At 50.0% G+C, this 22213-nt stretch overlaps 2 protein-coding genes across 3 annotated transcripts; both read right to left on the reverse strand.

Moving 5' to 3' along the window:
• Positions 1-1908: 1908 nt before the first annotated feature.
• dhx30 (DEAH-box helicase 30) lies at positions 1909-16802 on the reverse strand. Of its 2 annotated transcripts, none has more exons than XM_031903755.1 (19): positions 16765-16802; positions 11616-11752; positions 11134-11244; positions 10573-10799; positions 9878-9998; positions 9568-9717; positions 9166-9318; positions 8169-9005; positions 7558-7636; positions 7284-7388; positions 6663-6838; positions 6350-6556; positions 6152-6233; positions 5857-6050; positions 4235-4394; positions 3645-3802; positions 3368-3468; positions 3121-3260; positions 1909-2658 (listed from the first exon to the last, which is right to left on the reverse strand). In XM_031903755.1, the coding sequence occupies exons 1-19, from the start codon at positions 16775-16777 to the stop codon at positions 2399-2401; spliced, it is 3411 nt and encodes a 1136-aa protein (XP_031759615.1). In that variant the 5' UTR covers positions 16778-16802; the 3' UTR covers positions 1909-2398. The 2 variants fall into 2 exon arrangements, with proteins under 2 accessions (XP_031759615.1, XP_012820430.2); XM_012964976.3 differs by lacking the exon at positions 16765-16802 and adding an exon at positions 13471-13690.
• A 2039-nt stretch (positions 16803-18841) lies between these two features.
• Positions 18842-22141, reverse strand: LOC116411478 (LIM domain and actin-binding protein 1-like). Its single transcript, XM_031903590.1, has 2 exons — positions 20448-22141; positions 18842-19979 (listed from the first exon to the last, which is right to left on the reverse strand). The coding sequence occupies exons 1-2, from the start codon at positions 20522-20524 to the stop codon at positions 18935-18937; spliced, it is 1122 nt and encodes a 373-aa protein (XP_031759450.1). The 5' UTR covers positions 20525-22141; the 3' UTR covers positions 18842-18934.
• Positions 22142-22213: the final 72 nt, after the last annotated feature.

The raw sequence follows: 22213 nt of genomic DNA on the forward strand, positions 1-22213 counted from the left end.
TATTTTTGTCTCTGACCCTATGAACCCGTAGCCGCCATTTTCTTCCCCTCTTGCTCCAGGATGTGTGCTGCCATTGGCCAATATCCTGTTCCCAGAATTCCACCAGTTATGTACTTGTGCCACTTTCTGCCCCATATACTCATTGTCTCGTGTCTGTTCATTCATACCCGTGTATGGATCCATTTGCCCATGTGTATGGCCCTGGGATAGACTACAGTATATACCGCGGCCATTTTATATCCTGTAACTCTCAGACCATTTCCTGCTAATATCCAGCACACTGGCGAGGGGGCTACTGATGGGGTGGTCATGCAGTATGTATCCTCATGAGAATGGAAGGGGGGAGCCCTGCATATCTGGGGAGGGGTTTCCCTTTGGGATGTGTAAGGCAGGTGGAAATGGGACCTTTACCAACTGGTGTCAGGCAAACTGGCTGCAAAATGACCGGGATCTGTTCCACTGGGGATTTTATATCCAGAAGAGAAGCTGTCATTGTGTTTTATGGAAATGGTGAAAGCTGGAAGTTAATTTACTTTTTGCCCATGTGTGACGACTTTTAAGAAGGTGCCGGCTAAGCTTAGTTAGTCTTCCCCTAGAAGCTACTGGCAGACTAGCCACGCCCTTCCTTAGCACCTCCCACACATTCATATTGTGTTATATTCCTATTACAAGTAGCAAGAAGGGGGCGTGTTATTCACTCTGCTGGCGGGAAAGTTATTTCCCATGATGCTCATGGTGTTTCCTACTCACAGAGCGACTTGTTGCCAACCAAGGATGTATCAGTTGGCATGGGTTTTACAGCGTTTGCTCTTAAATGAAGTAAATATTCATCAATTTGGTGATGGAGGGACAGACCAATGGGAGGAGCATGTTCTCAGTGGTATACCAGTAAAAGACTTTCTATTGGATAATTAAACTGTCTCTATCAATTGGTTATTCTCTGCCAGAGTTTCATGTAATTGTTGGGTGGGGGAAGGACAGCTTCAATGATGACTTGGCTGAGGGTGTGATGGAACCTGAATGTGGCCATTGGGTGGGGGGAAGAACAGAACTGGAATGGGGACCATTGGGTGGGGGGAAGAACAGAACTGGAATGGGGACCATTGGGTGGGGGAAGAACAGAACTGGAATGGGGGCCATTGGGTGGGGGGAAGAGCAGAACTGGAATGGGGACCATTGGGTGGGGGGAAGAGCAGAACTGGAATGGGGGCCATTGGGTGGGGGGAAGAGCAGAACTGGAATGGGGGCCATTGGGTGGGGGGAAGAGCAGAACTGGAATGGGGGCCATTGGGTGGGGGGAAGAGCAGAACTGGAATGGGGGCCATTGGGTGGGGGAAGAGCAGAACTGGAATGGGGGCCATTGGGTGGGGGAAGAGCAGAACTGGAATGGGGACCATTGGGTGGGGGGAAGAACAGAACTGGAATGGGGACCATTGGGTGGGGGAAGAACAGAACTGGAATGGGGACCATTGGGTGGGGGAAGAACAGAACTGGAATGGGGACCATTGGGTGGGGGGAAGAGCAGAACTGGAATGGGGGCCATTGGGTGGGGGAAGAACAGAACTGGAATGGGGACCATTGGGTGGGGGAAGAACAGAACTGGAATGGGGACCATTGGGTGGGGGAAGAACAGAACTGGAATGGGGACCATTGGGTGGGGGAAGAACAGAACTGGAATGGGGACCATTGGGTGGGGGAAGAACAGAACTGGAATGGGGACCATTGGGTGGGGGAAGAACAGAACTGGAATGGGGACCATTGGACCGGCAATGGACTGGGGCCAGGGATGGGCAAAGCTTGAATGGTGACTTCTAATATCCTTATTTACAGTCAGGGGTACACTATCCCTTACAATCAAATGTTTATTGCGCCCCCTTGTGTCAGGTTTGTGAAGCACAACTGCACATATACTTTATCCACAGTGTTTAATTAACAAAGTAACTAGTTTTATATATATCTCTCTGTACAAACAATAACAGTGCTTTCAGCAGGAGAAGGGTCACTCCCCCCAACAGTCCGTATCACTGGCCAAATAGAGGGTGACCCCCCCTAACAGACTGTACCAATGGGCAATATATTAAAATAAATATCCTTTGTCAGAAGGTTCTGCCATTGCAGTAACGTCATCTCTCCACCCAGGGAGAAAGAGCTCAGAATATAACTATACAGAATTCCAGAATCTACTGCAACCTTCAGCTTCCCAGCTGTTGCAGAACTACAATTCCCAGCACTTGTTGGTAGATGCCGGGGGTTCTAGTCCAGCAATTGCCAGAGGCTTCCATACTTTATTTTGTTGCTTAAGTGCCAAATAGGACTTCACTGCTCTGCCCCAGGGGCAAATGGCTGGGTAACAGCCTGAGAGTGTACATATTGCAGTAGTGGGAACCGTGAGTGCAAATCATTCCTCAAGGAGGGGCTCTGCTCTGTCCCCAAAGCTGGTGGCGGTGCTGTTCAGGAGTTGCACCAATATGGAGAGCAGCTGCTCGTGCTCCTCTTGTACGTGGGCAGGGAAGTCCGGCAGCTCTTGGCTCAGGCTCCGCTTCACCATGCGCGACAGGGCCAGGCGCAAATCGTTCAGCAGCGCAATAGTGCGGCGGTCACTTTCCAGTTTCAGGAGGTCACAGTCACACAGGCTGACCAACAGCTGCTGGCCCCGATCTGTAAGCAACACATTAGGCCTGTCAGGTAACATGGCTGCTGACTAATAACCCCAGCTAATCACTGATTGGTTGTTATCAGTTATTGAGAAGGTGGCGAATTTGCCCAGTGTCTATACATGAGCCCCTCTATTTCTTGCTCCTGGGCTGCTCTCTTTCCCATGGTCTGGTTTTTTCACAGTTCTGTGGGCTGCTCTCTTTCCCATGGTCTCGTTTTCTCACAGTTTTATGGGCTGCTCTCTTTCCCATGGTCTGGTTTTCTAAACTTTGTTTAATCAGTGGAAAGAGGGCAGCCCAGGCACCAAAGGTGTTGGGGACCTAAAGGTTCCATCCCATAAGCTCTGGCTAACGGCAGGGGGGCTCACAGCCCATATATACCAGCCTAGTACATAGGACTGTGCCTTACAGAAGATGGGAATTGGTACCATAAACGTGACCCCAAGGGAACTGCAGAGGAACTCACCTATCAGGTTGACAGAGCTGTCAGCCAATAGCAGCACGGCCAAGGGGTGCACCATGGAACTGTCGCGCACAAAGACACTGCCGCCGGACTTGACTGCCAGGAAGTAAGTGAGCCAGGGGCTGGGGAGGTGCTTCTCATCCCTGGGGGCAGAGACAGGGGATAGCAGGTTGGTGGGGGATAAAGTTCCTGGTTCCAGTCCCCAACTCTCTCAGATAAATCTATCAAGTCCCAGCCCCACCCTACTTACCTGTTAATGGTCGTCCTGTGAAGGAGAACGGGCCCTTCCCTGGTCTTATACAGGAGGCTGTTGGGCTTGAATTTCCCTTTGCTCACAAATCCGCGCCTGACCTGGGAGAGTGGCAGAGGCAGAAGGTGAGAGCGGCACAATACAAATGGCATATTACAACTTGGGCAAAGTTCCCCTTTAAAAAGCCAGGTAAGTTCTTTTGGAGCCGCTTATAACTGGCAACAACTGGGCCATTACACAATAAGTAACAGGGGCCACCGGACTGGCCAGCACTCACCTGGACCAGGTTTGGGTAGAGACCGGCCAGCAGCACGGCCTTCAGCAGCTCCTCCTCGTGGCTAAACTGGTTGCACAGGGAGTAGCCATCTCTGCACTCAGATGCTTCAGACACCAGGAAGGCATCGTACACGTTGGAGGAAAACTGTGTGACCAGACCTAACGGCATCGAGTAGGAAAGCAGGTAAATATGTGATCAGGTAGGCGTGGCCTAAATCCTGCCCCAGGTGTGACTTGGTGCTATAGACAGGGGGCTGGAGCAGAGGGGCGTCAGGAGATGCACCCTTCGGCTTTAGCCATTCTGACAAGCTGCACCCAGGATACACCAGCAGAGGGCGCTCCTGTTACACATTTGTGGTATTAGCAAATCAATCAATTACACATATCTAAGCAATGTTCTATAAGCTTATGTGGGTGGGTAATATCCCCTTTCAGCCACACAGGCACTGCCAGGCAGCAGTGTAGCACGTGTAAGTGAGCAATTTAAGTAAAGGGTAATGGCACTAAAGGAAAACATTACATTTACTTTACACAATGAAGTTCCCTTTAGCCCCTGCCAATGGGAAGAGACTGCCCTACTGTTGGACGTACCTTGGATGAAGCGCAGGGCCCCGGGGGAGAGCGAGTAGGTCTCTAGAAAGTTCTCCCTGGCCGTGCCGTTTCGCCGGCTCAGCACCTCTTCCCAGCCCTGCAAGGCTCGCACATACGCCAGGTGGTCACTGCGGGTCTCGGCACTCAGGGCCTTCTTGGCCTAATAAGGAGCACAACCCCACCACAAGGGGGCGTCATTCCCTATAACCAAACTTACAAACCTTCCCTGCACTCTCATTCCAGACACTAAATAGCGACATGTGTCTAATTCTGTATATACACAGGGTTTGGGCCCATAAACACATGGTCCCCTAATCATTTGCCCCACTAGAAACGATCAAAATATCCACCCCCACATAATAATTTCAATGTGCCAGAACTACAAGATTCTGAGCTGCTCTCCTTCCCAGGCTCAGGCAGGGGTGGGGCTTACATCCAACACGAGTATTTGCCAACTATAACAATCTTGATGGGGGCAGAGCATTCAGTTTAAAGCAGCTGCAGGGAGCCAGGGCTCCCTCTAGTGGCCACGGTTCCACTAACCTACTTTATACTCCCAACAGGATTAATATAAAGAAAGGGGGATCATTTATATAGAGCTTTTCTCCCACAGGACTATAAAAAAAAAAAAAGGCAGCCCTTTTTGGAACTTAGAGATAATGCAGATGTGAAAGTTGCCTTGGCGGAACATTTAGTCCTTGGCATAATAGATAACACTGGGGGTAAACATATACCTGATTGGTTGCCATGGGTTACTACCAGAGTGTCTTTATAAATGACCCCATAGAGTAGAGGAGAGTACGGTCTATAAAAAAGGTGGGGAGCAGGTTACCATGGTGACATGCAAAACTTTGGAATGTGGCTGAGTAAGAGATTAGGAGGGAGGCTCACCATGGTAACACATGCAACATCCCACCTGAAATGGGAGTGGCAAATTGGTATGGTAGGTCCCTATAGCAACCAGTATACAAGCGGGGGGTATAAAGCTTCAGGACATGCGACTAACACAGGCCTCTGAGGAAGCTGTCGGGCTGTGATGCCACCAGGGGGCGCCCCATCACTGACTGATAATTGGGGGCGCTGAAGCTGGGATCATTACATTTTATTCTACTCAAATGTGAGGGCAACTTTAATCTGATAATGTTTAATCAAATGATATTTTATGCTAAGAGTATGCATTTACTTGGAGTCTGGGGGTCCCGGTGACTATCAGTCAAATGTTAGAAATATTAACCCCTGATGGGGAGGAGCTCTTAGTCAATGTGCCCTCATGAGGATCTGGAACCCATAGAGAAAGATATTTCTCTTCTGCACCAGGGTACCTAAGCCAAACAGAAATTACTATGATTTCCCATTGGCCGGCTTGACTTTAATTGTGGGTGGTCTCTAGCATGGGATCCTGCATCAAAGGCTGATTAATTGACCCAGTGAACTAGACCCTAGGATCAGGGTGTTCAGTTAAGACCAAGCCACTCTGTGTCCTGCCCATAGGAAAGAGAGCAGCCAAGAAAACAGAAAATCAGAGCCCTGAACCTGGGTAAGTACCGGGGGAACACAGAGTCCAAGATCCCATTCCAAGTGGCCTTGTGCTCTATTTCCCACTTCTTTGCAGCCCCACTTACTCTGTTGACCTGCGCTCTGTTCTGCAGCCCCCCCTGGAACGGGTCCCTGGTCAGGCAGGCAACAATAACCAGCATGGGATGAAGGCAGCGGAAGATGGAGGCCAGGACGATGGCTTTGGCCAGCTTGGGATCAGTGGAGATGTTGGAAACTCTATGACCCAGTAATGTCAGCTGCTCCTCACTATCCAGCACCCCTACAGACACACAAGGGGAAATATGCCCAATGGGTTTGGTTTGCCCGCAGTTTATTTCCCAAGTTCCCCACCAGACATTGTGGTGATGGGACCTCACTTACTGATTTCCTGCAGGAGTTGCACTGCATCAGTTATTGCCTGCGATTCCGGACTTTCCAAGGCTTGAGATAGGAACTCCACTGCCTGTAGCCGTCAGGAATAACAGCAAATGATCAGAGAGCTAAAGCCACGCAGGCACCCAAGGCTACCTATAACTGGTATCCATGGCCCCCTCCCATCCCAGAACCTTTAAACCTCACCGTCATCTCCGGCACATGGACCTTGGCCTGCAGTACCAGGTTCTCCAGTGGGGTGCGCAGGATCTCGGGCACCTGGAAGGTGGCCATTGCTTTGTGTTGCTCACGAGTAAAGAGGTGGTAGGAAAAACCCGGCTGGCAGCGCCCTGCTCGCCCACGTCTCTGGGTGACATTGGACTTGGAGACCCAAGATGTCTCCAAGCAGGAAACCTGCATCAACAAAGCCAGGAACCATGAGCAAAATGGACCAACCTGAATAGACCATCCCACCCCCCTACCTCTCAGTGGCCCCCCACACTGTATATAAATGAGGCACCTTGGTCCTGAGGTCATAGCGCTGCTCCTTCTGCATCCCGCTGTCCACCACGTGCACAATGTCATCGATGGTAACAGACGTCTCGGCGATGTTGGTGGCCAGGACAATCTTCCGGACTCCCTGGGGCGGGCGCTGGAAGATGCTCTGCTGGTCCATCATGGGAATGTTGGAGTGAACTGGAGCGAGAGAGAAAGGTCGTTGCCAAGTACCAAATGTACAGAACTCCTATCTGGACCCATGTCATTAAAGGGCAAGTTCATATTGATATTAACTTTATATTTATACATCATATTAAAGCCCTATTCAGTGTGCACTAGGGATCAGTACAGATAAGAGTATGAAGGGCTGAGCCCAATAGAAATCCTCCCTGGGTAAGGGAGTCTATTCTACCCCTGGGATTCACCCAGGCACAGAGCACTGTACTTCAGTACTTTCCCAGTCTTTGTGGATTGGGTAAAGTTAATGCAACTATGACCACAAGAGGGAGCTGTTGCTCCATTACCCTGCCTCCCTTGGCACACAGGGAGCTGCAGAGCAGTTACAGAGCTTTTATCTATCCCTATAGGCACTAAGAAGTATCTGCAGCCCCCTGCTGGTTATTAAATGAAATGGCGCCCTCACCTGGTAAAATAAGGAAATTCTCCTTTGCCCACTGCTGCTTCTCCTCTAGTCTCTGCTGCACCCCCCGGATTTCCTGCCAGCCGGGAAGGAAACAGAGAATCCCACCTAAGGACAAGGATAGAAAAGGAATGGTAAAGAACCCCATTGTGGTCCCAAAATGTTATCGTTGCCAAGGAGCCCCAAGTTCCACAAGGCCAGGAATGGGCTGTACTGGTGGATACATTGGTTTGGATGGTTTGTGCTAAAAGGCACTCACTGCTGCAGGAGCACTTACCTGGCGGCCCATTGTCAGCAATATGAAGGATGGCACTGCTGATCAGATCCAAGTCTGGCACGCATTCCTCCATGTCAGCCTGTGATGGGGAAGGAATGGACAGGTGATTGGTTATGGGGGGGGGGGGGGGGGGCATTTCATTATGCAGGTCAGTATAGCATATACACTGTTAGGGGTATCCAGACTCCCCAGTGTGACCTGTGCGCTCTCTGTAAAATGGTCACAGTGAGTATATTATGGGTACCGGCTGCACTGCCCACAGAAATCTCTCTACTCTTCCAATTATACCTGTCAGTGGGAGCTACCATAGGCCTAATATAGCAGTACCTTCCACTCACAATATATACATTGCCCATATACATGGGGGGCGTGTTTACTAAGACTGGAGATAAATATCACCAGTGATGTTGCCCATAGTAACCATTCAGATCTTTGCTTTTGATTTCTAACTTGTGACCATTTCAGTTTAATTGCTGATTGGTTGCTATGGGCATTGGATATTTATCTCCAACCTTAGTAAACACACCCCTATAGACTGATGTGTAGCAGCATGGCAGCTCCCTCCCATGTGTATACATACCAATACTGAGAAGGAGGGCTCGTGGCCTTACCGGAGTGAGCTGATCAGCGCTTGTGCCCAACATGGCCGCAACGTCCTCCAAATAATGCTCCTTCACGGGATACATAAATCCCGGCACCCGTATGATAGGGCAGCCCCCGAAGTACCTGGATATGCGCTCATTGTCCCCAGTGGCGCTCATTAGCACCACCTTGAGCTTGGGGTTCTGCTGCTGCACCATTTTCAGGAGAATGAGGAGGAAGTCTGTGTTGACGTCTCGCTCGTGCACCTCATCCACCAGTATGTGACTCACACCCTCCAGAGTGGGGTTGCCCTGCAGTTTCTTCAGCAGGACCCCAACAGTGCAGAATAGGAGAGCCCCTCCGCGGGGAGGCAGCATGCTCTCCAGCCTGACCTGGTAGCCCACATTCCTGCGCAGCGTGGGGCCCAGCTCATGGCCGACGCGGTGAGCGACAGACACAGCGCTGATCCGCCGGGGCTGGGTGATTAACATGTTACAGTCTGCACCTTGCCCACGGAGAATGGCGTCCTCCAGGATAAACTGAGGGATGCGGGTGGTCTTTCCACAGCCAGTGTCCCCCGCAATAACCACCACAGGGTGGCGCTCAATGGCCGACACAATGGACTCGCGCTGCCCGTCTACTGGAAGACTCATCAATGCAACCTCCTGCTGCTGCCTCGATCTCCAGAGATCCCGCAGGGAGCAGCTGATCCGCTCCGTTTCCTGCAGAGAGAGTGGGCGGAACTTCCTGCCAGTGATGGCGTCATTGATGCTCCCAGAAGCCTCCTCCATATCAGGTGCGTATTCCATATCTGCCTCTACATATGCCTCTGTCTGGTCGGATGGATAAGGGGGTTCTAATGGATACTAAAAGAGAGGAAAGGTGATGATTTAGTGCAGGGATCAGTGCCCAGTGGCTGCCACGGAACTACAACTGCGGGCTGACGGCAGACAGAGGATGCTGGGAAACATTTACATGGAAAGCCACAGGCTGCTACAGAGCATGACCCAGTCCCTCCAGCCCTACCTGGTACAGATAATCCTCTATCCTCTGCAGCACGGGTTCAGGAACATGGAACCTCTTCGCTTGCCTCTGCTGCTCTCGGTGCTGCTGCACGTACGGCTGGTGGTACATGGCATGGGAGAGTGGCTTGTTGTTTGTATCGAGCAGCCCCAGAGCCTACGTAGGGTACAAAAAGGGAAGGGGTTAAGGTATGAGTGTCAGTGCTGCCCCCTATAGTCTGTGCTAGGGATGCACCGTATTAAGCAATTCATGTACCAGCAAAGCACTAATCAACCATTTGTATCTCTGGCGCTGGGGTAGTTCCCCTTTGTGTCAGTCTGCGCTGGGCAGTAATCATGGCACCGGTTCTTGCCCCCAGGGGTAGCTAAATACAATGACTAATGCCCCCACATCCCAGTCTCATACCTTTAGTTTCTGACAAGCCAGTGCGGCTGCTTTAGTCTCTGCCTCTGTCCGGCGCCTCCCTTGGGCCACAAACGTTAAAGTCTCCGGCCAATTCAGGGTCAGATGGCAGGACTTGATCCGTCCCCCCTCACACTGGTAATGGACATGGCCCTGCAAGAGCCAGAGAAATAAATCATACACCGGCAAGCTCTGTAGCATCCTTATACTAGAAGACTTTGCCTCCTGTGTGGCTTTAGCCATAGAGATCAAGCTGGTCATTGCAGAAAGGACAGTAGGGCTACAGGGAGGCTGGTGAGGATGAGCCACTTACCCTGGGACTGGAGGAGGATGTGGCTCTCTGAACCACTGTGGCCAGCAAACTTTTGGGTTGAGAGAACTGACCCAAAGCTTGTAAGGCATCAGCGTCTTCAGCCAAATCTATGGAAAGAGACCTGGGGGGGAAGATACAGAGTTACAGCGCTGCCAACATTCAGCTTCTATCCCAGTGCAAATTAGTTCAAAGTAACTCCCATGTGTGTGAGGCCAAATGTCACCATCGGTCTGTCTGGATTATATGCCCAGAAACACAACCAATCAGCTGCCCGAGCCCAAAGCTCAGTCCCAACAACCCTTGATGTGTCCCCAAAACACTGCAGGACCTGCAACTTGGCATGTGACATATCTATGGCGTGTAGTGCCAGCTTCTCTATCGGGCTCTCCCCAAACTGTAGCCTCAGCATGCCCCTCCCACCAGCCTCAGCATGCCCCTCCCACCAGCCTCAGCATGCCCCTCCCACCAGCCTCAGCATGCCCCTGCACATCCCACTCCCATCAGCCTCAGCATGCCCCTCCCTCCAGCCTCACCATGCCCCTCCCACTAAGCTCAGCATGCCCCTCCCTCCAGCCTCACCATGCCCCTCCCACCAGGCAGCAGGGTACCAATATGGACTAGCAATGTTGGGGATCTCTCCATACTGTAGCAAATGGCAGGGGGGCTGCTGTGAGCTGCTTATGTCGGGCCTGTACCTGGACTCCCGGCTGGCCTTTCTCCGCGTTCTGGGGACAGACTCTTCTGTTCTGTATTCTGGTTCCCTCTGACTACCATCTCTCTGCTCCCAGATATATTCCTGTGGGTCCCTCCAGCTCTGCTCCTCGTGCTGCTCCGTGACCCCCCACACAGGAAACTGGCCGGCCAGCTCCTTGTATTTACTGTGCTTGAAGAGCTCATTACTGGGGCCCAGCAAGCCAAGGTTCTGTAGGAAGCAGATCGGCGTTACACTCAGGCACCACCATAGGAAAAGCAATGTGCCTTTAATGATACATTTATTCATAGTGCAAAGGCAGCACAGTAGTGGTGGGAGGAGCTTATTGTATAGAGATTATAATTACTCCTTGCATTGGGGTTAAATTGCCAATAAGCCATTCCTCCGGCCTCCCATAGTGAGGGGCTGAGTGTACAGAGGAAAGATTATGCCCCGTGACTATGAAGTAACTGGGAACGTTAGTAAGTATCACCCCTTTAAAGAAATTATGGGACCAATGGAATAAGAGTGTGGGGCGCAGAGCTGCCATACTCATCCCTCCTACCTGGAATATCTTACAGGCCTTAGCAGCTGCCTGCCGCTCCGCGTCGACCTTCTTTGGTCCCGAGGCCTCAATTTCCATGTGTTTGGGCCATTTTAGCCTCAGCGTCACTTTCTGGCAGGGACAATTAAAGGGACAGTGTTAGTAGATAACAATCCCACTGTATCCTGGGCCATAATAATTATGTGCTGCTGTTATATAGCAGCTCAAGTGATCAGTGTAAAACTGCTAATAGCATGAACACTAAAGATTATATACATTAAATGTAACTTCACAGAAGAGCACTTTACATTACTTCCACTTTAAAGGGTAACTATCACTTAAAATGCTCAGTGGACAACATTGCTGCTTATTTCCCCCCACAAACTAAATAGATTGTTCCCCCCTCAGTACAGACCGCATAGCCGTTTCCTGATGCTATGGAGAAGTGCATTTGCCAGGTCTCCATGGTAACCAGCAGAGAGGGGCAACTCAGCGATACTCACCTTCTCCCTGGCGCCGCTGCTGCTCCTGTGGATATAAACCAGTTTGTCTTTGGTGTGGGGGGTCCTTAGGGCTCGCGAGATGACGCAGTGCAGTAGGGACTTTGGCTCCGGAAACTCCATAAGCAGCCCCTTGGCTTCTAAGTACAGAACAAAGGGGTATTTGGGTCACAACATGATGCTGCAGGAAAGGCATATAAGCCCCATGGGATGGGCACATGGGCCACAGGGCCACTAGGGGGCTCCTGTTGTTTCCCACCTACATGTTACTGAACTACAAACACACACACCAGTACCCAGCTGTCAGCTGAACAAGAACTGGGCCCTACATGCCCAACTGCCCCAATATTTACCCTTACCTTGCCAGTTCATATATTTCAATGCTTGCCCCCCTGCTTGCACTCTCTCGGTATTGTACAGTAATGCTATATACAGATGCACACGGGGCTGAAACTAATCAATGCCAAGGGAGCAATGTGGGGCAAACTCAGAGCTGCCATTAGGTGGCACTGTGGGACAGGCACGGACAAATACCCACATATGCAATGATACCCCCAACACTAGCCTGAAGGAGACTATACCGTCTCTAGGGGCATATGGCCGGCTGTGAAGGAGACTATACCGTCTCTAGGGGCATATGGCCGGCTGTGAAGGAGACTATACCGTCTCTAGGGGCATATGGCCGGCTGTGAAGGAGACTATACCGTCTCTAGGGGCATATGGCCGGCTGTGAAGGAGACTATACCGTCTCTAGGGGCATATGGCCGGCTGTGAAGGAGACTATACCGTCTCTAGGGGCATATGGCCGGCTGTGAAGGAGACTATACCGTCTCTAGGGGCATATGGCCGGCTGTGAAGGAGACTATACCGTCTCTAGGGGCATATGGCCGGCTGTGAAGGAGACTATACCGTCTCTAGGGGCATATGGCCGGCTGTGAAGGAGACTATACCTTCTCTAGGGGCATATGGCCGGCTGTGAAGGAGACTATACCTTCTCTAGGGGCATATGGCCGGCTGTGAAGGAGACTATACCTTCTCTAGGGGCATATGGCCGGCTGTGAAGGAGACTATACCGTCTCTAGGGGCATATGGCCGGCTGTGAAGGAGACTATACCTTCTCTAGGGGCATATGGCCGGCTGTGAAGGAGACTATACCGTCTCTAGGGGCATATGGCCGGCTGTGAAGGAGACTATACCGTCTCTAGGGGCATATGGCCGGCTGTGAAGGAGACTATACCGTCTCTAGGGGCATATGGCCGGCTGTGAAGGAGACTATACCGTCTCTAGGGGCATATGGCCGGCTGTGAAGGAGACTATACCTTCTCTAGGGGCATATGGCCGGCTGTGAAGGAGACTATACCTTCTCTAGGGGCATATGGCCGGCAGTGACCGTAGGAAAGTACTGGAATGGAAGGTTACATTCTTTAGGGAAGCATCTCCCAAAGAGCGGGGCAGGTCTGTGTATATGGGTGGCGTTTCCCTGGGCCAGTGGTAATGGCTTCTATAACACTGCCATTATGGGTGCATCAAGCAAAGAGATGTGAAGCCTCAATGCCAAGGTCATGGGTATAAGGGGGGGGGGGGGACAACAACTCCCAGCATCCCCTGAGGGCTACGGGTACCTGCCGGGCCCACTTGATACCCCATGATCTCTTGCCCCTGCAGCACCAACAGTCCGGCCACTGGGAAGGGGCAGAGGGTACAATGAATGATAAATCACTCGGGGCTCAGAGAGCTCACTAAATAAAGATATACATACATACATACATACATACATACATACATACATAGTAATAATATCCATTCCCAACTGCCTGCCCTGGGCACCTGGGCACCTCTGCACCCCGGCAGCACTCACCTCTCCCCATGTTCCCTCCGGCCGCTGCACTACACTCCTCCTGCCGCCGGGGCGGCTCCGCATCCAACTTCCCGGAGGAGCACAGGCGAACGGGCTGCCCAGGGACCCTGATCAGGAGCCGGCGGAGCGCAGGCATGACTCCCCAGTGGGCCGCCATGTCTGCAGAACAGTGAGCACAAGGGCAGGGGCAGGAGCGGGGCTCGGCGCAACAGCGACATTGGATGACTAGTGGCCGCCTGTGGAACTGCAACTGATAAACAAAAGCCTGTGGCAATGCTTAGCGCTGATGGAGCGGAGCAACAGCGACAATGGGTGACTAGTGGCCACCTGTGGAACTGCAACTGCCTAACAAAAGCCTGCGGCAATGCTTAGCGCTGATGGAGCGGAGCAACAGCGACAATGGGCGACTAGTGGCCACCTGTGGAACTGCAACTGCCTAACAAAAGCCTGCGGCAATGCTTAGCGCTGATGGAGCGGCGCAACAGCGACAAGGGGTGACTAGTGGCCGCCTTCAGTGACCCCCCCCCCATTTGAATGTTGGAAAGTATTAGAAGGCAAATAATTCAAAAACTATAAAAAATGATTAATGATGACCAATTGAAAAGTTGCTTGTAATTGCCCATTCTATAAAAACTAAAAGTTAACCTAAAGGTGACCCCCCCTCTTATAGGAAAACTACACCCCCAGAATGAATACTGAACCAACAGATAGTTTATATGATGTTAATGGTTTATTTAGATGGAGCAGGCTTTACATATGAGCTGTTTATGCAATATATTATTATAGAGACCGACATTGTTTGGTGTATAGTTTTCCACAAACTGAACTGTGAGCGGTATTGCATGTTGGGAGGAGCTGGGCAGATTGTTACATGTGTGGGGGGGGGGGGGGGGGTTGGCACCTGTTGGCACAGGTTATTCTTCAATACCAGCCTATGTATTTAGGTGCCCATAAACTTAGGTTTAAATTTAGGTGCCTGACTTCTGCACACATTTTGGTTGGGTGGGCCTTCCAAGGGCCCCATATACTGGCAAGCATGGCATGGGTGTGGCCAGCTTTAGTTGGGGAGGTGCGTGGGTGTGGCCAGCTTTAGCTGGGGAGGTGCGTGGGTGTGGCCAGCTTTAGTTGGGGAGGTGCATGGGTGTGGCCAGCTTTAGTTGGGGAGGTGCGTGGGTGTGGCCAGCTTTAGTTGGGGAGGTGCGTGGGTGTGGCCAGCTTTAGTTGGGGAGGTGCGTGGGCATGGCCAGCTTTAGTTGGGGAGGTGCGTGGGCGTGGCCAGCTATAAATGGGGGGGGTGCGTGGGCATGGCCAGCTTTAGTTGGGGAGGTGCGTGGGCGTGGCCAGCTTTAGTTGGGGAGGTGCATGGGTGTGGCCAGCTTTAGTTGGGGAGGTGCGTGGGCATGGCCAGCTTTAGTTGGGGAGGTGCGTGGGCGTGGCCAGCTATAGTTGGGGGGGTGCGTGGGCGTGGCCAGCTTTAGTTGGGGATGTGCGTGGGCGTGGCCAGCTTTAGTTGGGGAGGTGCGTGGGTGTGGCCAGCCTTAGTTGGGGAGGTGCATGGGTGTGGCCAGCTTTAGTTGGGGAGGTGCGTGGGTGTGGCCAGCTTTAGTTGGGGAGGTGCATGGGTGTGGCCAGCTTTAGTTGGGGAGGTGTGTGGGTGTGGCCAGCCTTAGTTGGGGAGGTGCATGGGTGTGGCCAGCTTTAGTTGGGGAGGTGTGTGGGTGTGGCCAGCTTTAGTTGGGGAGGTGCATGGGTGTGGCCAGCCTTAGTTGGGGAGGTGCATGGGTGTGGCCAGCTTTAGTTGGGGAGGTGCATGGGTGTGGCCAGCTTTAGTTGGGGAGGTGCGTGGGTGTGGCCAGCCTTAGTTGGGGAGGTGCATGGGTGTGGCCAGCTTTAGTTGGGGAGGTGCGTGGGTGCGGCCAGCCTTAGTTGGGGAGGTGCATGGGTGTGGCCAGCTTTAGTTGGGGAGGTGCGTGGGTGTGGCCAGCCTTAGTTGGGGAGGTGCATGGGTGTGGCCAGCTTTAGTTGGGGAGGTGTGTGGGTGTGGCCAGCCTTAGTTGGGGAGGTGCATGGGTGTGGCCAGCTTTAGTTGGGGAGGTGTGTGGGTGTGGCCAGCCTTAGTTGGGGAGGTGTGTGAGTGTGGCCAGCCTTAGTTGGGGAGGTGCATGGGTGTGGCCAGCTTTAGTTGGGGAGGTGCATGGGTGTGGCCAGCTTTAGTTGGGGAGGTGTGTGGGTGTGGCCAGCTTTAGTTGGGGAGGTGTGTGGGTGTGGCCAGCTTTAGTTGGGGAGGTGTGTGAGTGTGGCCAGCCTTAGTTGGGGAGGTGTGTGGGTGTGGCCAGCTTTAGTTGGGGAGGTGCGTGGGTGTGGCCAGCTTTAGTTGGGGAGGTGTGTGGGTGTGGCCAGCTTTAGTTGGGGAGGTGTGTGGGTGTGGCCAGCTTTAGTTGGGGAGGTGCGTGGGTGTGGCCAGCTTTAGTTGGGGAGGTGTGTGGGTGTGGCCAGCTTTAGTTGGGGAGGTGTGTGGGTGTGGCCAGCTTTAGTTGGGGAGGTGTGTGGGTGTGGCCAGCCTTAGTTGGGGAGGTGTGTGGGTGTGGCCAGCTTTAGTTGGGGCGGTGCGTGGGTGTGGCCAGCTTTAGTTGGGGAGGTGTGTGGGTGTGGCCAGCTTTAGTTGGGGAGGTGTGTGGGCATGGCCAGCTTTAGTTGGGGAGGTGCATGGGCGTGGCCAGCTTTAGTTGGGGAGGTGCAAGTCCCATTATTTTCCTTGGGTTCTCTAGTGATGGCAAAAGCTGGGTTTTATTTATCAGGCTGATTCCAAGCCATAGTTGGCTCCTTGCATTTATGACAGAGACCGGGTAACAACAGTTTTTAGCCCAAATTGTAATCTTCTGCTGTGTATTATCCATCATGGCTGCTTGATAAAGGCTGATTTTAATACCAAATGTATTGAACTTAAATTGAGTTGTTGGCATTTACCATAATTTAATGTTTAAGGGAAATAAACTCATTAAATAACTTTTGTAGGTGGAGTTTGCAGTTTGGAGGGGCTGGGAAGGGAGACTATATAGCAGCCACTGCTAGCCGGGTTTGCTACTTACACCACTGGATATTGCTTCTGCCTAGTCTGTATGGATTATTTGGGCTCTTTGCACCTACTGACCCAAGTGAAGCCTGAAGCTATAACCACCCCCAGCAGTCTGTGTCAGTAGCTGCACCCTATATATCATAGTAAGTCACCTATTAAAGAATAGTACCAAACTGGAATATATATATCGGTAAAAATTGGCCTTTTACATCTTTTACCTTGAAGCATCATTTAGTGATGGGCTGTGTGCTCCCTCAGAGATCAGCTGACAGGAAGTGATGCAGCTCTAACTGTAACAGGAAGTAGTGTGGGAGTAAATGTTAAAGATCTCTGTGGCCAGGAAAAGATCCCTCAACAGTGGCGTTTGACAATATCCCACCCAATAACCTTAGTCAAACAGAAACGACAATACAGCTTTCATATGGACTGGCTAGAGACAATCACTAACTATTTCTCCCCCCACCCCCATACCAGACACCTTGCAATTCATACCTTTAGACAAGTGGTGCTGGAGAGAGACCAGTACATACAGTGAATATCTTGTGAAATCAACCAGGACCAATGACCACCCCCCAGGGCTCACCACATAAACCCGTTGCTGTGCATAGCTCAGAATGGAAACCAAGGGTGACTATACAACCAAGGCCACAATACCCTGCCTGATTGTACTTGACTTAGTTTAAACTTAATGTTTTGTCACCACAACACGTTAATGGAAAGTTAAATAAATACATATTTGAAAAAAACATGGCAGTTTCCTATTTAGGATTACCAAATGGCACATACTACTAAACAAGTTTATTTTTAAGAAAATGGTTTATTTAGATGAAGCAGGGTTTTACATATGAGACCTATATTATTTGGGGGTATAGTTAAACAGAGATAAACACAGATAATTCCCATGTTAACAAATTCCTAGCTCCATTACAACCTTACACCTGTACTAAACTCATCCCAACTGATTGCAGAATGAATGGCAACATTCCTCCCATTAACAAAAAGCAGGTGTGGATCAGACATCATTCTCTGCTGGGTGAGACTCAAACACACATAGCTTAATGCTGCAGCTCATCTGGGCTTTAAAGGGGATGTAAACCCCAAAATAAAATTCTAAACAACTCCCCAATATGCAACTGCAAACAAAGCAGTGGTTGTTTATCCCTTGCTTTATTTTCTCTGGTTCTGACTCTTGAAACAATGTAGCAGAAGTCAGGTTTCCTCCAGGTCTGTAACACTATTTTAGAAGCCTTTACATTTATTATTACTGGGGGGTAGGAAAATTGAGAAATCTGGCCTTAGGCAGGTGTAAGGTAATTCTGAGATAAATAGATTCATTGGGGGGGGGGGGGATGGTGGTGCTGGGGATTTAAGTGACATAATTAACACATTACATTTCAGAAAGTGGCCCCCCCGCAAACATTTTCTCTTTCCACAAACACACAAAGATTCTTTCTTTCCATACAAACAAAAAAAGATTATTTTTGAGAGCCAGGCTATTCTCACCATGGTGTCAGTGGGCCTCTTTAGGCTGATGCCACACGTGGCGTTTTTACGCTGCGTTTTTTCTCAGCCTAAAAACGCCGCACAAGCCACACATGGCGTTTTTCAGCCTAGAACTGGTGACGTAAGCAAATCCCGTTGCCATGGTGCTAATTGTGTGAAATAGCAAAAAACGCTGCGTATTTCTGCTAGGTCTGGCAGCTGCCTTTGCGTATACATAGGAATAGCTTGCTTTGCAAGTACTGGCGTATTTCAGCCTACGCTTGAAAAATCCGTGCTAAGGCGTTTTCTAGCGTATTTACGCTTTGTGTGGTTTGCTTCGCGTCTTTTCAAGTTATTTCTATGGATGATGATATCAGGCGTTTTTCAGCCGCCGAGAGAATTAGAAAATACGCAGCGTAAAAACGCCACGTGTGGCATCAGCCTTACAAACAATGGGTACATTTGTACCTGGGCAGTTACCTATAAGGGTAAAGACACACAGAGCTACTAGTAGCAGCTACTTGTCACGGCTACTAAAATAGACAATGCTGATCATTTACTGATAATTGTCTCTGTGTGTTTTAGAAGAGGCAATTCTCAGTATTGTCTATGGCAGGGGATTTTCTGGACATTAGTAGCTGTGAAAAAGTAGCTGCTACTAGTAGCTCAGTGTGTTTTCACCCTAATAAGTGGGATTTTTTCATGCAGTCCCACAAGTGCAGTGCGGGAAGTAAATGACCCTTCAAACTATCATTATTCTCTAATAGATGCAAAATGCGACTAATGAAGTGAAAAATTACTTTCAACAAAATGTTATGGTCTCAATGACTTGATTTATGTTCTTGATGTGATTTGCCATGATGGCTCCTCAACACCGTTTCCTATTGGAAGATTGAGTAGACCCATTTACCCTTCCAGTTCATGATCGTGACGTGGTGTTTGTGACGACAAGGAGACCTCGTGCGCAGGGGAATTTGATTCTGGGGGCAGTTGTGACAATTCCATTCCTGTCTCTATCTGGATTAACTGCTGCTGTGATGGAGAAGTCTTTAGGGAAGCCTCATTCTCATATGTTCTTGTGTCCTCTGCCATACTTTGTATCATATTGTTATTGCTCTCCCCACTAGTTTTGGGGATAGGTGTGTCCCCAGCCTTTGGTTCCTTGATGGTTTGTAGGATTTTTGGCAGCCGGATGGTCTCACTCATGGGAGGAGCAACTGAAGGTGCTTTAGATGTGAGAACATGTGACGATTCAGTGTTATTCAGTTTACTTTTGGGAGAAGACCGAATATCTCTGAAATTTGTTGTAATGAAGCGAGTGTTGGGCCGACTGACAGACTTTATTGCTGGTTTGGCACATGCAATTTCATATTTTCTTTGCAGTAATTCCATTTTGGAGGTTTTCATTCCTTTGGGTGAAGCAGCACAAACATTGGTATCAGCCTTGAGTGTTTGGAAAAGTACATCCTTTTCCTTTACTTTGGTTGGATTTTGGAATATTTTTCCATCCTGAGAAGGAACTTTAGGCAGGTTCATCTCATGTACTCTGGAGAATCTACCTGGGATGCCCCTATTCCCGCCCTTTTTCAGCGTGTCTGAAATATTAGTAGCGGATAATAAGTTTGGCCAACTCCATCGGGAAGTCCCCTTGTGTCTGGCTGCTATGTTATAGGATTCCTGTGCGCTAGTAATATGTTTAGTACGAAGCCACCAATCATTACTATCACATGTCTGGTTAGTTGGAATGAACTCTCCATGGCTGCGACCTTGACTCATGTCTCCTTCAGCCATAGTGAATTCCTTGGTGTTCTTGGTTTTCTTTAGATCTGTGACGGGAACTGAACCGGCTGCAGATTTCTCATGGCTGGATACTGCAGTTCCTCCTTGTGTCATCTGGTCATGGTGTACTTTACAGTACAGTCTCCCAAACACAGAAAAATAGTTTTTCAAGCTAAAAAGCAAAAAAATCAGACATATTAAGTTGTTTTTCCCATTAACATCCTACACTAAATAAATGGTTTAGGTTCATTAAGGAAATCTTGGAGGTTCTCCCTATTGCAGCTTTGTCTGGTCTGTGTCATGTTGGGAAAACCAGAGCCACCATGACAAGTGGACAGGCCGGTGTGTTATGAAGGGCCCTGGAGTGCCATGTAGGGGCCAGCTTGCTGAAAATGAGTGGAGTTTGGGCAGATTGGGGGCAAGTTTTGGCATAGTGGCATGTGGTCAGAACATGCTCACATGGACACAAGGTGCCTTGTGGTTTCTATACACTACTACTAATAAAATGCCACCATACTTCATGGAAACAGGAGAATTTGAAAATAAATTATTTTGGGGAAAAACCAAATGAATGTCTTTAATCTCCCCTCCTTTCCTATCAGTACAGTGTTTGCCTCCCCTGCTCCACCTGAATACTTACCTTAACTTCTGTTTGCATTGGCTACAGCAGAAACATGACTGATGGAGGATCATCTTGCCAAATGCTATGCGCTCCATAGAATACACTGGTTTCAAGCAAGTAAAACAGACCTCCCTCTCTTTTTCCTCTTTCTAGAATAGAAGTAACATTTACAGATATCAGTGTTTGCCATGTTTGTAAGGAGGAGGAATAGAATTTATTTCAGTGTGTAGACTATATTTAGTTTGTCCACTAGGTGGCATCAACCTGTTGGCCTGGATGGGAGTAGCTAGCAAGGACAGCCTTTGTCCCAATGAGAAGCAAGTACTTGGGGAAGAGCCCCCAGGTGATTGTTATTGGTTACCATGGTAACCAAAAGTCACCTCTGTTGAATGTAACGGCCAGCATGGCGGCCAAGGAATGTATGATGGCGTTGAATAGATGATTTGTTTGCTGCCAATTCTGGCCAGATACTTCTGCTGGCACTTAAATATCAATGTAGTAGGTACATTTCACATGGCAATTGGGGAGAGACTGGGTTGTTATTGGATGTACTCACCCAGAGTGGCACAAATGCAAATTGGCCATAGGCTACGGTCACATGTGGAGTAAAATAGCCAATCCACTCGCTCCTGTGTCTGAATTAAAGGGAATGTTCCCCTTCAGACAACAGTCTGAATTTAAACAGCCCCTGTAATTTGTCTTTATTATTTTAAATGTTCAGTAATGAAGCTAAAGACCAGGATCAGAGTTGCTAAAACTCTCACTCTCTGCTCGTTCTGTAGGGTAGTGTTGTCCAACTGGCGGCCCAGGGGCCACATATAGCAGGTACAGCTTGTGCAGCCACACCTCTCTCCCACTGTGCTGCCCCTCCCTCAGAGTTGGACTGGGCTGCTGGGGTATCAAAAAGAAATGGAGAACCCCAGCCCTGGTGGGCCCCCCTTCGGTCCCTCCCCTCGAGCTGCTGGTCTCCCTTCTCTGACGCGGGCTTGGGGTACGGGTTGGGACTGGGGACATCAGACACAACCAATGGAGCCAGGAGACACACAGGAGGGCACACAAACATTTTTATCGGGGGCAGGCATGGGCAGAACCAGTTCTGTGTTTCCCATTTTGAGCGATCCCTTCTAAAGGGAGAGGAGAGAGCAGAGGAGAGAGAGTTTTAGCAGCGCTGATCCTGGCCTGTAGCTTCGCAACTAAACATTTTAAATAATAAAGATGATTTACAAAAATGTTTTTGTGACAGGGCCTCTTCAAATTCATACTATTGTCTGCAGGTGAATATCCCCTATACAGGGTGCAGACACGTGGAGCAGAATTTGTCGAGAAAACCCATAAGTATAGAGTCTTGCATTTGGAGTCTCTGCTTCATGTGTGCTGCCTTGGGATAAGGTCAGTGCCTCGGTTGGCAGCGCCCCGCAAGTTACATGGGGTGACAAAAAGCTACTCCTGTTAATTTCAAGGGGTGAAATTTCCGCTTCTCTTGTGCAGAGAGCGCTATTGCACTGTTGCTGTTGTATATATAAATAAGTACAAAAGGCATAAATTATAACATAAAACAGCTGGGTGTAGCTGGGCATACCCATAAGCTGCCAAGCTTGTCCTTCTCTATACCAGTTGGTTGTGCTGCATTGGTGTATGAGGTGCCAGACAGTGCCGGACTGGCCCACCAGGATACCAGGAAAACTCCCGGTAGGTCCAGGTGTCAGTGGGCCCTCCTGCTCCTGACCATTTGGCCTGTTTCAAGGTCATTTGCTATTTCTGAATGGGAACAAAGAGGAGAAATA

Source organism: Xenopus tropicalis, chromosome 6, assembly GCF_000004195.4.
Source record: "Xenopus tropicalis strain Nigerian chromosome 6, UCB_Xtro_10.0, whole genome shotgun sequence".
NCBI lineage: Eukaryota > Metazoa > Chordata > Amphibia > Anura > Pipidae > Xenopus > Xenopus tropicalis.

Coding starts and splice junctions, on each gene's coding strand:
- dhx30 (XM_012964976.3), bottom strand. CDS start 13,627: ATGGCGGCCCACTGGGGAGTCATGCCTGCGCTCCGCCGGCTCCTGATC. Junction 9,999..10,572: donor AAGGCCAGCCGGGAGTCCAG/GTACAGGCCCGA, acceptor CTTCCCCCCCAG/GTCTCTTTCCATAGATTTGG. Junction 6,557..6,662: donor GCTATGACCTCAGGACCAAG/GTGCCTCATTTA, acceptor TTGTTGATGCAG/GTTTCCTGCTTGGAGACATC.
- LOC116411478 (XM_031903590.1), bottom strand. CDS start 20,524: ATGGAGCGCATAGCATTTGGCAAGATGATCCTCCATCAGTCATGTTTC. Junction 19,980..20,447: donor CAATGCAAACAGAAGTTAAG/GTAAGTATTCAG, acceptor TTTGCTTTTTAG/CTTGAAAAACTATTTTTCTG.